At 40.6% G+C, this 13,057-nt stretch overlaps 1 protein-coding gene across 3 annotated transcripts in view; it reads left to right on the top strand.

Moving 5' to 3' along the window:
- Positions 1-12,406, top strand: part of AUH (AU RNA binding methylglutaconyl-CoA hydratase) — a 158,409-nt gene extending 146,003 nt beyond the window's left edge. For all 3 annotated transcript variants that reach the window (XR_012002123.1, XM_025984125.2, XM_025984124.2), the window contains 4 exons: positions 2,453-2,640; positions 6,072-6,122; positions 7,275-7,322; positions 11,790-12,406. Coding sequence is in view for 2 of the 3 variants with exons in the window: in XM_025984125.2 (XP_025839910.1) it covers positions 2,453-2,640; positions 6,072-6,122; positions 7,275-7,322; positions 11,790-11,867 (365 nt within the window). In the remaining variant the exon portion in view is untranslated. The remainder of the gene's footprint in view (positions 1-2,452; positions 2,641-6,071; positions 6,123-7,274; positions 7,323-11,789) is intronic.
- Positions 12,407-13,057: the final 651 nt, after the last annotated feature.

Here is a 13,057-nt window from a genome sequence, read left to right as displayed (position 1 = left end):
TGTGGAATTAGAATCCTTGTGCCCTGTTGATAAGAATGTAAAATGAGCAGCTAGTAGCAAAAAGTGCGGCTATTCTTCAGGAAAATTAAATACAGATTTTTCTGTATGATCTAACAACTCTGTCTCTGGATATCTACCCAAAAGGACAGAAAGTAGAGTCTCAGAGATATTTGTTCCCACATGCATGGCAGCATTATTCTTAATAGCTGAAAGGTAGAAGCAACCCAAGTGACCATTACCGGGTCAGTGAATATATAAAACTTGGTATTTATACAATGGAATATTATTCAGCCTCATGAAGGGAGGAAATGCTGACTCCCTACAACCAGACGAACCCAGAGGACAATATGCTTAGTGCGATATATCAGACACAGAAGGATGAGCACTGTATGGGCCCACTTACATGAGGTTCCTAGGGTGGATGGCTTGTGATGTCAACCTATAGGCTGAGTCTTAGGTGCAGTGTTAGTTGGTGAGCCAAGGTGAGGATTGTTTTCAACAAAACCAGGAAGCTCTCTTGAGCAGGAGGTCATGTCCTCCAGCAGACTGTTCTGGTATGCATCCATTTCACCAAGCAGGGCTTGAGTTATATGCTGTTCAGCTCAGGGAATGGATGTGTTTTGTGGCCCCTGTTTCATCACCGTTCTTTCTTTAACTTCTACAAAATCCTCATTCCTGGAGAATAACTATGAATGAAATGATAGGATGAATGGGTGTAAGCTCTATGGACTTGCAAGACTCCATGGTCCCAGTTGAATAGAAAGTATAACATTAACAGGGATTGTTGAGGGTCACATCGGCTGATTTTGACCAGTCTACATCAGACTTTTCATAGAACACAAAAGAGAATCATCTCCTAATGTGCTTATCATGAATACTGTCTCCATAAGTTCGTCCGTCTCGTGAAAATTCTCATCAGCTCCATGAGGAAATAGAGCTGTATGGGTTGTATTTATATCTCTGTTCTAATCAGCTGCCATTGGGAGCACCATAAATAACTTGTCTTTTCCCTGCAGCTTGTCCCATAAGTTCTTAGACCCATCTTTCGCACACTGAGCAACATCACCGTTTACAGTTAGATTTAAATTTGTCAGTGCTTCATTTTGTTCCAACACACATTTTTCTGCCACATCAAGTAAAACACTTATAAATTCACCATCTCTTACTGCTGAGGCAGTGTAAACACTTAATAAACTGTATTTTATAGAAGCAGTACTCATTTGTGTTCCAACCCAGTCCCTATTGAAAGTATCAATCCTTTCCAACTCACTGAGTTTTGTGTATGTTTGTTTTTCTGAATCCCCCATGTTTCCTAAATGACTTCTCGTGGTACTTAATGCATCTGCTTAATACCAGTGCAGGCGTGCTAGCTTTATTTGTTCAAAATGTAGGAATATATTTCATCACTGAAGGGAAATATGCATTCTGGAACCTGTGGTCGTTATTTTTCACTTCGCCACTTTTGATTGGGACGTTTGTGGACCAAACAAAACCCAGTGAGCTTGTTTGGATGACGGGTCGCCAGTGTGCTTTCCTGGCCACCAGTGCCTTGGGGTAGCCCCTCAGCTGCCCTAAGGATGAAATTTGGGGGAAAAATTAAGGAGACAAACCATGAGAGACTCCTAACTCTGGGAAACAAACAGAGTTGTGGAAGGGGATGTAGGGGCGGGGGGGCTGGGGTAACTACTGAGTGATGGGCACGGAGGAGGGCACTTGATGGGATGAGCCCTGGGTGTTATACTGTATATTGGCAAATTGAATTTAAATTTTTAAAAAAGTAATAAAAAAAAAAGCCTAACACTAGCTGTTTCCGTATTCTTATTGGTAATAATGGAGGCCACCAGATAAGAATATTACCTGCTTTTGTCTAGCTTTCTGGCCTTGTCACTAGAACATAACGGGGAGGAGAGATGGGTGATTCGTGCTTGCGCCAAAAGCATAAGCGCCACCAGGAGGACAGAACCTGTTTTCACCTGTAACTACCTGGTTTCCTTCTTTTATTAGTCTGCAATTCATTTACCATCAGCAATTCTTTAAAGAGCACGTGGTGAGTTGAATTCTCGGGTCCTGACAAGTTTTGTCTAAACCAAAAATGAGGTGCCCAGCATCCAGTGAATGGGCTCAGGGACAGTGTGGCTTACCCACCCAGTGTGCCACATGCTCTTGCTGTGGTAATGACTGTGGATTCAATTTGGAGACACACCAGCTGTGTTGCAAGGAATAAAGAGAGCCAGAATCCCTTAACAATTACAGAAGGTACTCACATGGTTTTGGGGGGCATTATTAATTTGATAAACTAATTAGATTCTGCTTTGAAGTAGTTTGCCAGTTACTAATCTCGACATATAAACTTCTGGCCCTTGTTTATTTTATAAGCCAAGAAGTGAAACATTGAAATGTTAAGACTAAAGGTATGAACTCATTGCCTGCATTTGCCCCATTCTCTCTGCAGGGGGGACGCAGCGCCTGCCACGCGCTATTGGGATGTCCCTGGCCAAAGAGCTCATCTTCTCTGCACGTGTGCTCGATGGTCAAGAGGCCAAAGCTGTGGGCTTGATCAGCCATGTTCTAGAACAGAACCAGGAGGGGGATGCTGCCTACCGAAAGGCCTTGGACCTAGCAAGAGAGTTTTTACCTCAGGTATTTCTGATTGCATTTCCTTTTTTCCTCTTTTTAAATAACTTTACAGTAAATTGACAAAACAGTCCTCTCACATACCACTGTGAGATGTTTTCCAAATAGAAAAGTATGTGGTAGCCCTAAAACCGGAAGCAGTAATAAATTAGATTAACATGAAGGACCTTCAGAATTAAAATTTAAGATTTGGAGATAATGTGGGGCCCACGCGGTAGCCGTGCTCTGATAACGCGTGGCGTGCATACTGACGTGTGACAGCTTCCTAGCAACTTCCCTCACTAGCCCCCTGGCCCTTCTGACCTGAGCTTACACACGGAGAGAGAGCCACAGATGGGCTGTCACGCTGAGTCACCCCCAAGCTGAAGCCCCGTTGAAGCATCCATGCTGGGGAGACCACAACCAGCATCCCAGCACAGGCCTTGGTTGCTGCAGCTTGGTTTGAAGTGACCTGCCCGCACCACAGCCACCATGTGTCTCCTTGTGTCTGATTTTTGTTTTTTTGTCTTTTATTTGAGAGAGAGAGAGAGAAAGAGCATGAGTTGGGGAGGGGCAGAGAAGGCAGCTGACTTCCCCCACTGAGCGGGGAGGCCGACACAACACATGGGCTCCCTCCCAGGACCCTGGCAGACGCCTCACTGACAGAGCCACCCAGACGCCCCTGCTTGTGTTTCTGTGATGTTGTAGGCACTGTCTTCACCCCTCTGCACACAGTATTCTTCCCCACCTTAAGACTTTCGAATCTGGAATACATGGTGCATTTGCTCACAAACAACAGTTCTTATGAGTAATGTTAACAGCGGTGCATCATGGGGCCAGGTCTAGGTGTTCTTTGTTCTTTCTTTCTGGTGTATTTTCTGGATATTCCTTTCTTCTAAAATCACAGATAAGAGGACTTTTGCTTTGTGAGCAATTAGCAATTTGTCTTGATCCCTAGTGGAGTTTCAGGTTTTATAACTCCCTCCCCAGTACTGGAATCAGAGTTACTTCCTCTCCACCTCCACCGTTTGATGCCAACAGGACTCATAACCCTTTTAGGGGCTACAGATCCTTCTGGGAGTCTCATGAGACCTCCCTCTAGAGAAATGCTTATGCCCTTCACATTTGTTTAGAGCTTTGCATCGTGTTTCAGAAGGTGTTGTTAGGAGTTCCCAGTCGGCAGACAGGGGCTCAGGTCTGCTGGGCCCCGCTTGTCCCCTGATTGCTGACAGGTGGGGCCTCACAGTGGAGTCCGTTTCTAGAACCACGCTGCCGGGTGTTGATACTTCAGTCCTTCTCACTTAGCTAGCTGTGTGCTCTTTTAGGACACAGCGCTTACATCCTTACATAATTCATTCCCCATGTAAGTGACAAGAGCTCTATGCTCTCAATTGATGGAGACAGCAAATAGAAAAGATTTTTGGTGCTTTAAGGAAAAACAAAAAGGCTCTCACTGAAACTTTGGTATTAATAGTTCCCCAAAACATTAGGGTAATGTCTGCCTAAAGAGAAGTTAAAGGTACATGTAGCAGGAGAAACAGAAGTTTAACTAAGTATTGGCTTAATGACTTCCTTTTGCTTAAAACTCTAAGGCCAGTGCACATCTGCATTGAAATGAGGGAGGTGTTTAAGAAAAGTCATGGCATCCTTCCAGTTCTGATCATTGCAGCTTCTCCTGGTCCTTTGGACTGAAGGCTCAGCTCCCTCCTGCAGTCTGTACCCCTGGGCACCTCTGTACCTCATCGCACTTTCTCCTGTGGCTGTCAGTACCCATGCCTCCCCACCTGCCATCTGACAGCCAGCTGCACTCCACAAGGTGGCAAAACAGGTGTCCTTATGTCCTGTCCCTTTTATCTGGAGGACGTGCGTCTGAGAACATTAACCACTAAACCTTTTCCCCAGGGCAAGGGAGATGCTTGTGGTTCAGAAGATGTGTGGCTATATATATGCAGAAGTTACAGAACAAAATTTGAGGGTGATACTCTTTATTTCTAGTTTCTGTCACTGAATGATGATTCTTTTAGATACTAGAAAACTTCTATAAAATCAGTGTTTCTGATTTCTGTATTGGATGTTACTTCCATTTTTCTGTTCAAGGGAAAAAAATGTCCCGAAGAAGAGGTTTCGTTGCTTTTATATTTTGAAAGAGGCCCATTGAGTGAACATTGCATCTCCCAGCATTTCTGTTTTCCTGTTTTCCCAGTTTCATAAACTTTGCTGTCCCTGCAGCCCACATGTCCCTCAGGAGTGGCTCCCAGACCTGTTCCATCCATTCATGCACACACAGGAGTTGGACAGCCACCTGGTCTGGGTCAGCTGGTGGATGCAGGGGGATAGAGAAGACTCTCACTGACAGGAGCGGTCTGTTTAAAAAACAAAAAAAACCCCAAAAAACAAAAAAGGAAAGGCTTGATGATCTTAAAAGCATGGTTCTAGTGTGTGTTGCACATATTGCAGATCACATTTTCAAGAATTCTGACAAAGATACTTTTATGAGCCTCACAAACTTGTGGCTTCTGAGGAAGATTTTTAATAAGTGTATGACTTAGAGAATTTTTTTTTCTTTTTTTTTTTTGACTTAGAGAATTTTGATGGGTTAAAGTTGATGAATGAAACCTCTGCCTGGGAAGAATGGTATTTTTCCTGCCATCAGGCATTTACTCATTATTTATTGGAGTCCTCTGGTGCTTCTGCTATTTAGAGCCTATTTTGCATTCTAATCCAAAAGACACTTGAAAGGATACCATTGAATTCTAACTTCATGACCCATAAACAGTTTTTAGGAATTTAAAATGTGGGCAAACAGCTAAATTCCATCTGGAGCATTTTGCTTTTTAAAGTCGACAAAAGTAATATTTTCACGGCAGACACCCAGTTTTTTCCCCTGTGACCCTCACGTATCTTGAAGGACTTACTTGGGCTGCAAGCTTTTGTGTGGTGTCGGAGCACTGCTTGGAGGGCACCTCTTTCCCCATACATCCTCATCATGCTTAGTTATGGAAGCCCGAGGAGGACAGGTGCAGAGCCAGAGTGTGAAACAGACCCTGACAGGAGCGTTCACCTCATCGCCAGCCCAGGTTCCTGTCAGGCCATTTGTGGTTGTGGTGTCATGTCATCGTCTTTTGTTTTCCCTCCTTCACTTCCATGTGGCATTGTGTCATCATCACCTTTTCTTTTCCCTACTCCACTTCCAGGGAGATCTGCTGAAGAATGGTCGGCCCTCTCCTGGCACACCCATCTGCTGACCTGCAAGCATGTGGAGTTACTAGTCCAGTAGAGTTCTTCCAAGTGTTGTGTAGACTTTGCAAGGCCAGAAAGAAATTTCCCATTAACTGTCTTACAGTTTTTGTTGCTTCTTTGCCATGGTTCCAGCAATGGGAATTTCTGAATTTTACTGAGACATATAACATAATTTGTATAAATAGTAACTAAAATCTATTTCTTTAATTGAATTTTAGGGACCCGTTGCAGTGAGAGTGGCAAAATTAGCAATTAATCAAGGGATGGAGGTGAGTGCCTTAATGCTTGAGTTCATGTTGGAGAAGATAGTGGAGATTTAATTTAATTTATTTTTTAATGCTCTAAAATCCAGCTGTTCCAATGTTACTATTACTACAGGCTACTGAGGCTTAGGGTTTTTTTTATTTGTTTTGTTTCATTTTTAGCTACACTATTGATTTCATTCTGCTTAAGCTATTGTTGAATCAGGATCTTAATCACAGAACTTGGGAATTTCACTCATGTCCTGCAGCTTATGACATGCTCGCTGTTTTTGCCATTCAGCTCTAGACAGATTTATTGGGTAATAGTTCATAGAAAACCAGAAGAAAAGGTCGTTCTGTGTATTCTCAACACCACTATTGTGTTATTAAAAAAACATTCTGAGGAGAACTTTCAGGCTCAGAGCTGAGCCAGGCCCTCTCTCTACCTTTAATGTCTCAACGTGCTTTATGCAGGGAGCCTGCATTAAATAACGCAAGTCTTTAGGGTGTCCTAGGGTTACCCTGGAGAGCTGGCTTCTGAGGAGTGGAGGCCCTGAGCCAGGAGAGAAGTAGGCAGGGCAAGGAAGCAAAGCAGACACCTCTGTATATTGAGCTTTCATTACAGCAGTTACATTGGTTAGATACGGAATTTTGAAGAAAGATACTTCTTCCTTACAGACCAGAGGCCACCATATCTTCATGGGCTTCATAGCAATAAAAAGAGATTGAATTTGTTAGCAATAAACACAGTTTTAACACAGTTTTAAAAATTTACAAAGTAGTTGAATGGTTTTTAAAAATTCTCACATAATCATAACAATACTAACAGCAAATGCCTTAAATGATCTGTACTACATGCCAGGCCGTATATAGATGCTTTATAAAGGCTTTACCTAGTTTACCCCCATTTGTTCTCTTAGGCAAAGATTGTGTAACTAACTTGCCCAAAGTTACACAGCTCTCAAGTGGTAGAGGCAGAATTTGAACCTGGCAGCCCGGTTCCAGAATTCTCATGCTGGTCATACTTCCAATTTGCTGTATCAGATCAAGGAATTGTGTGTTTTTTGGAGAAGTGTTACTGTGCTTTGGAGAAAAGCATTACTACTTTGAATTTATATTGAGTATTCCATATTTTAAAAAGCATTTCCTGCTGAAATTTAATTATGCTTTTATCCACAGGTTGATTTAGTAACAGGATTAGCCATAGAAGAAGCTTGTTATGCTCAGGTATGTAATGCAGCTACAAATTTAGTGAGGGTACCTCTTATAAATTATGTTTACCTTTTGTACAAGTCAAATGAATTATATATATCTCTGAGCAAGATTATGCTCATGCCTCTCCTAAAATCATACAAATAGGTTGAAATGAGTTGTTTTTGCTATTTGACTATTACCAGCTCTTATCACTGATTCTCTTCCATATAGGAATGTCTCTTGTCTGAATAAAGAACTATTAAGTTAGTACCATTCGTGCTGTAGCTATCTCTAGCTCATGTTGTATTTTATGGGTGTCAGTCTGAACCTTCACTCCAGTGTAGACAGGAGGGAGGAGGGCAGTAGGGTGAACGTGGGCCTGCTGTGGGACCATTCGTATTTGAGACTCATTGGTTCTGAGCCTTCCTCCTGCTCACTGAAAGTTCCCTAACAGTGTATACAGTTTTCTGTTTTACAGAAAAATTCGTGTTTTACACGAATTAGTAGGACTTTGTATAGAGGAACAAATCTCCCATTTTTCTTTCCTTCCTTGTTTTCTAAAAAAAGTAACTTCGTTTAGGGCATCCAAAGTAGCAAGAGAATTTTGTCCTACATTTGGTGAGAATTGGAAAGTACTTCAGCTCCCACTTAAGTACAGCAGTGTCATGAGTTAGGAGGGACGGCTAGAGTGCTCCCTGCGGCTGGTCTGTATGTATAAATTGCCACCTGTCGTTGATGAGCACATGCCATGAATGAAGTAAATTATGCACTTCTTACCAGTGGGCAGCCGTAGACTCCAAAGAAAAAATTTAGAAGTATATTTGGCCATAAATCACACCATATGAAATGTAAAGGAACAGTGATGATGAGCATCCTGTCAGACCACAGTGGGATTAAACTAGAGATCAAAACAGAAGGATAGCTGGGAAATCACACCTATTAATGGTGGGATTAGTCTTTTTAATTCAGGTTAAGCAACGTATTTGTACATGACACATGTTTTCAAAGAGGATGGCTTAAGAGGAATTCAGTGTTTTTAAGCCAAAATTAGAATACAGCTCTCAAAATTTGTAGAAATCTATTGAAAGCACTGCTTAGAACAGCATTTTAGCACTGAATGCATATATGAGAGAAGAAAGACCTAAAGTCAATCATAAGTTTCCACTTTAAGAAAGTAGAAAAAGGGGCAGCCTGGGTGGCTCAGCGGTTTAGCGCCACCTTCAGCCCAGGGCGTGACCCTGGAGACCCGGGATGGAGTCCCACATCAGGCTCCCTGTATGGAGCCTGCTTCTCCCTCTGCCTGTGTCTCTGCCTCTCTCTCTGTGTATCTCTCATGAATAAATAAATAAAATCTTTTTTTTTTTTTTAAAGTTAGAAAAAAGAAAGCAAATAGAATTCAAAGTCAGCAGTAGAAAAGGCAAAATAAGATTTAGAACAGAAACCAATGAAATTGGAAATAGAAAAAAAAAAGGAAAAAAACCAACAAAACAAAAATAATTGACTCTGTAAAGATCTGTAAAGTTGACAGACTTCACAGGCTAACCAAAGAAAAGACAGGTAAAAATCACCAATATCAGTTATACAAGAAAGCCCCTCCCTAATGCTCCCAAGGACATTGAGAGAATGATAAACGGATACCATAAACAACTCTGCCCACAGATTTGATAACCTAGAAGAAATAGACTGATTCTTTGGAAGACACAACATGCCAAAGGACACAAAAGGACAAGTAGATAATCTGGATAATCCTATGTCTGTTAAAGAAATTAAATAGATAATTAATAAACTTCCAAAATAGGAAGTACCAGACCCAGATGGTTTCTCTGGTGAATTCTACCAAACATTTAAGGAAGAAATTATATCAATTTTTAGTGATGTTTTCCAGAAAAGAGAAGCAAAGTGAACCCTTCCTAACTTATTCTGAGGCCACTATTACCCTGATACCAAAACCCAACATTTTAGGAAAGACCACAGACCATTATCTGTCATAAATGTAGATGTAAAAAATTCTCAGCAAAATATTGCAAATCAAATCCAACAATGTATAAAAACAATTTCAGTTGTTTGAAAATGTATAAAATGTAGGTATACAATATTTAAAGAGAACCAAATGGGATTGTTTTATAGATTTGCAAGCCAGGTTTAACACTCAGAAATCACTGTAAATCTATCACATCAACAGGTTAAACAGAAAAATCAGATGATCGTATCAGTAGATCTGGAAAAAGCATTTAACAAAATCCAATGCCCATTCATAATAAGAACTCAGCAAACTATGATTAAATGGACAATTCCTTACTTGATAAGAACTTCTATAAAAGAGCCCACAGCTAGCATCATACTTAATGACCAAGAACAAGGCAAGGACATCTCCTCTCATTTCTCTTTTTCAGCATCTGCTAGAAATCTTAGCTAATGTATGTAGTAAGACAAGAAAAAAGAAATAAAAGATTGGGAAAAAAGAACTAAAACTTCCCAGAAGACATGACTGTCCATGAAAATCCCAAAGTATCAACAACAAACAACCCACTAAGCAGCAATTAGAGCCAGATTGCATGATACAAGATTAATATGCCAGCAATGAAGAATTGGAATTTAAAATTAAAAGCATAACAGGATTTTCATTAGTACAAAAAAAATGTAGAATGCTTAAGTATAAATCAAAAAAAAATACAAGACTTATAAGAGGAAAACTACAAAACTGTTGAAAGAAATCAAGATGTAAGTAAACGGACAGTTATACCATGTTCATGGATAGTAAGGCTCAATATTACTAAAGAGTCACTTCTTCCCAGTTTTACTTAGAGAGTCAATACAACCCCAGTAAAAATCTCAGCATGTTACTTGATCTATATGGACAAACCAGTTCTGAAGTTCATATGGGAAGTTCAGAGACTTAGAATTAGCCAATCTAGCATTGAAGAACAAAGTTGGAAGATTGACACTACCCAACTCCAAGACTTATTGTAGAGCTACAGTAATTGAAACTGTGGAATGGACAGAAGAACAAACAAATGCATCAGTGGAACTGAATAGGGAACCCAGAAGTAGATTCATATAAAATAGTCATATAAGTAGACCCACAGAAAATAAAATGGTCCTTGACATAGAAGCAAAGGCAATTTGGTGAAGAAAAGATAGTCTTGAAAACAAGTAGTACAGAAGCATATGGGCATTCAGCTACAAAAAAGTGAACTTGGACACTGATGTTACACCCTTCATAAAACTTAACTCTAGCTGGGCCACAGACCTAATGTAAAAATGAAAAACTATAAAACTTCTTGAAGATCACATAGAAAATGTCAGCATCCTTGGGTTTGGCGATGACTTCTTTAAGATATAACACCAAAAGTCTAATCTATGAAAGAAAAAAAAAATGATGTTTCACTTCATTAAAATTAACAACTTCCACTCTGCAAAAGACATTGTGGGGAAGCCACAAGCTGGGAGAGGATCTTTGCAGTATGCATCTGATAAAGGATTTATGTCCAAAAAAGACCAGACACCTCACCAACATAGAAACACAGATGACAAGTAAGCATAGAAAAGATACTCCACATCATACATCATTAAGAAATGCAAACACAAACAAGATACCAATTTGCTCATTTCCTACAAAGCTAAGCATAATCTTAGCACGTGATCCAGCAGTTGTACTTCTGTGTATTTACCCAAATGTGTTGGAAACTTATGTCTACACAAAAATCTTCACATGGTTTTTTTAGCAACTCTATTCATATTTGCCAAACTTGGAAGCAACCAAGATGTATAGGTGAATGAATAAAATGAGGCACATACAAGGGAGGCACATTCAGTGATAAAAGGAAATGAGCTCTCCTGCCACAGAAAGACACGAAAGAACCTCCAGAGCATACTGCAAAGTGAAGGGGTTTCATCTAAAAAGTTATGTACTATAGGATTCCAACTATAAAGCTAGTAGTGTATACACTCAAAAACAGATTCTAGAAAAGGCAGCAGGGGACAGGATGAGTCAATGGAGCATAAAGGATGCTTAGGACAGGGAAGCTATTCCGTATGATTCTGTAGTAGTGGATAGATGACATTATACATTTGTCAAAATCAAATCCGCGATATATACAACATAGTGAGTCCCATGTGAACAGTGGGCTTGGGTAATAATTATTGATAATACTGATTTATCAGTTGTAACAAACATACTGCACTGATGCAAGATGTTAATAAGTGTGTGGGGGGGGAATCTTGGGAGGTTCGAGGGGATCTATGGGAACTCTGAACTTTCTGCTCAATTTTTTGTAAACCTAAAATTGTCTAAAAAAATAAAGTCTGTTGGTTTTTTTAAAGTACATTTGAAATAGGGGGAAGAGTGTACTTGGAGTCAGAATGGTGAATTTGGTAAGAGAATTATTGAAACGATTAGATTTCAAAATTTTAGATCAGTTCTTCTTGCATAAGGTTTGTTAAAGCTTTGTAGTTGTTTTTACTTTTTGGCATAGGTAACATAATGTTTTGTTTCTCTAGACTATTCCAACAAAAGACAGACTTGAAGGTCTTCTTGCTTTTAAAGAGAAAAGACCCCCTCGCTATAAAGGAGAATAGAAGACACAGAAATCTTTCCAATGCCAGTGTAATAAATATACTTCTGGAAGTATCTTTCAGATCCACGTATGCCTCAGCACCTGGAATCCCAATAACCAAAGTGAAGAGCGAGTTCTCTGTATAGTGAATTGAGCATCTGGAGTGGACCCCTCTGTGTACTTTGTTCAAACGTGCATCACATCATATCCATTCAGATTTATAAAGCTAGTAGTGTATACCGTCAAAAACAGATTCAAACTTACATACACATTTTTAAATATTTCCTGCATACGAGGCTTTCTGTTCTTAATTTTTTAATGTGAATAATTTATATATTGCACACTCTAGGAAATAATATTGATTGTATGTCTACTGTGCTGCGATAACGAAATAAAATTATTTCTATATACCAAAAATGTGAAGTTATACCAAATAAAGTTTCTAAGGGATCATACATACATACATATGTCCATATATACATACATCTCAAACTGAAGAAGGAACTGATAGATTCTCTGAGTGAAAATTACCAAATATAAATAAAATTGGTGAAAAGAAAACTTGGATATTTTTCTCTTACCCCATTCCCTTTGAACTAAGTAAATCATTGCATGTTGGATTTGAGGAGATACCCCCTTTGCATTGCCAGTTGTATCAGGTGACCTCCGTGGTCTTAGAATACAGTGTGAATGGTGGGAAATGAGCCCAGTCAGAGCCTGGGGCCCAAGGCCTCACGAGGCCAAGCGCAGGCCTGCTTGGAGGGGGTGTGCATGTAAGACCACCCAGCAGGTGGCCCGGCCCAGGGGTCTAACAGCTCGGGGTCGTGGATAAAGAGTGGAGTGGAGCCTGGAGTGTCTCCTGCTGCCAGCTTTTGCCCCTGGTTTCAGTAAGGACAGGAGGTGAACACGGCCACCCTGTCTCCCTGTTGTAACCCCTGGCCAGGCAAAGTGACTAGAAAGGAAGGGGCTCGGGGGCATGTCTGAGCTGATAGCCCCGCCTGGGAAGGGGACAGATATGAAGTGTGTGGGACACAGCGGTAGGATCAGTGTGCAGTGGGGAGAACTTGATAGCTCTCTATCTGAACCGATCGAGCTAGCTTTATTTTGTATTTTATCAGACCATACCACCTTCTGAGGCTGTGTCCGGGGCTGAGTTTGGCAGCACTGGGGAAGCCCCACTTTTGTGAGACATGCTCCTCCTTGCTTGTAGAC

Source organism: Vulpes vulpes, chromosome 1, assembly GCF_048418805.1.
Source record: "Vulpes vulpes isolate BD-2025 chromosome 1, VulVul3, whole genome shotgun sequence".
Lineage (NCBI taxonomy): Eukaryota > Metazoa > Chordata > Mammalia > Carnivora > Canidae > Vulpes > Vulpes vulpes.
Note: the sequence above shows the minus strand (reverse complement) of the source record. Positions and strands in the feature narration are given on the sequence as shown.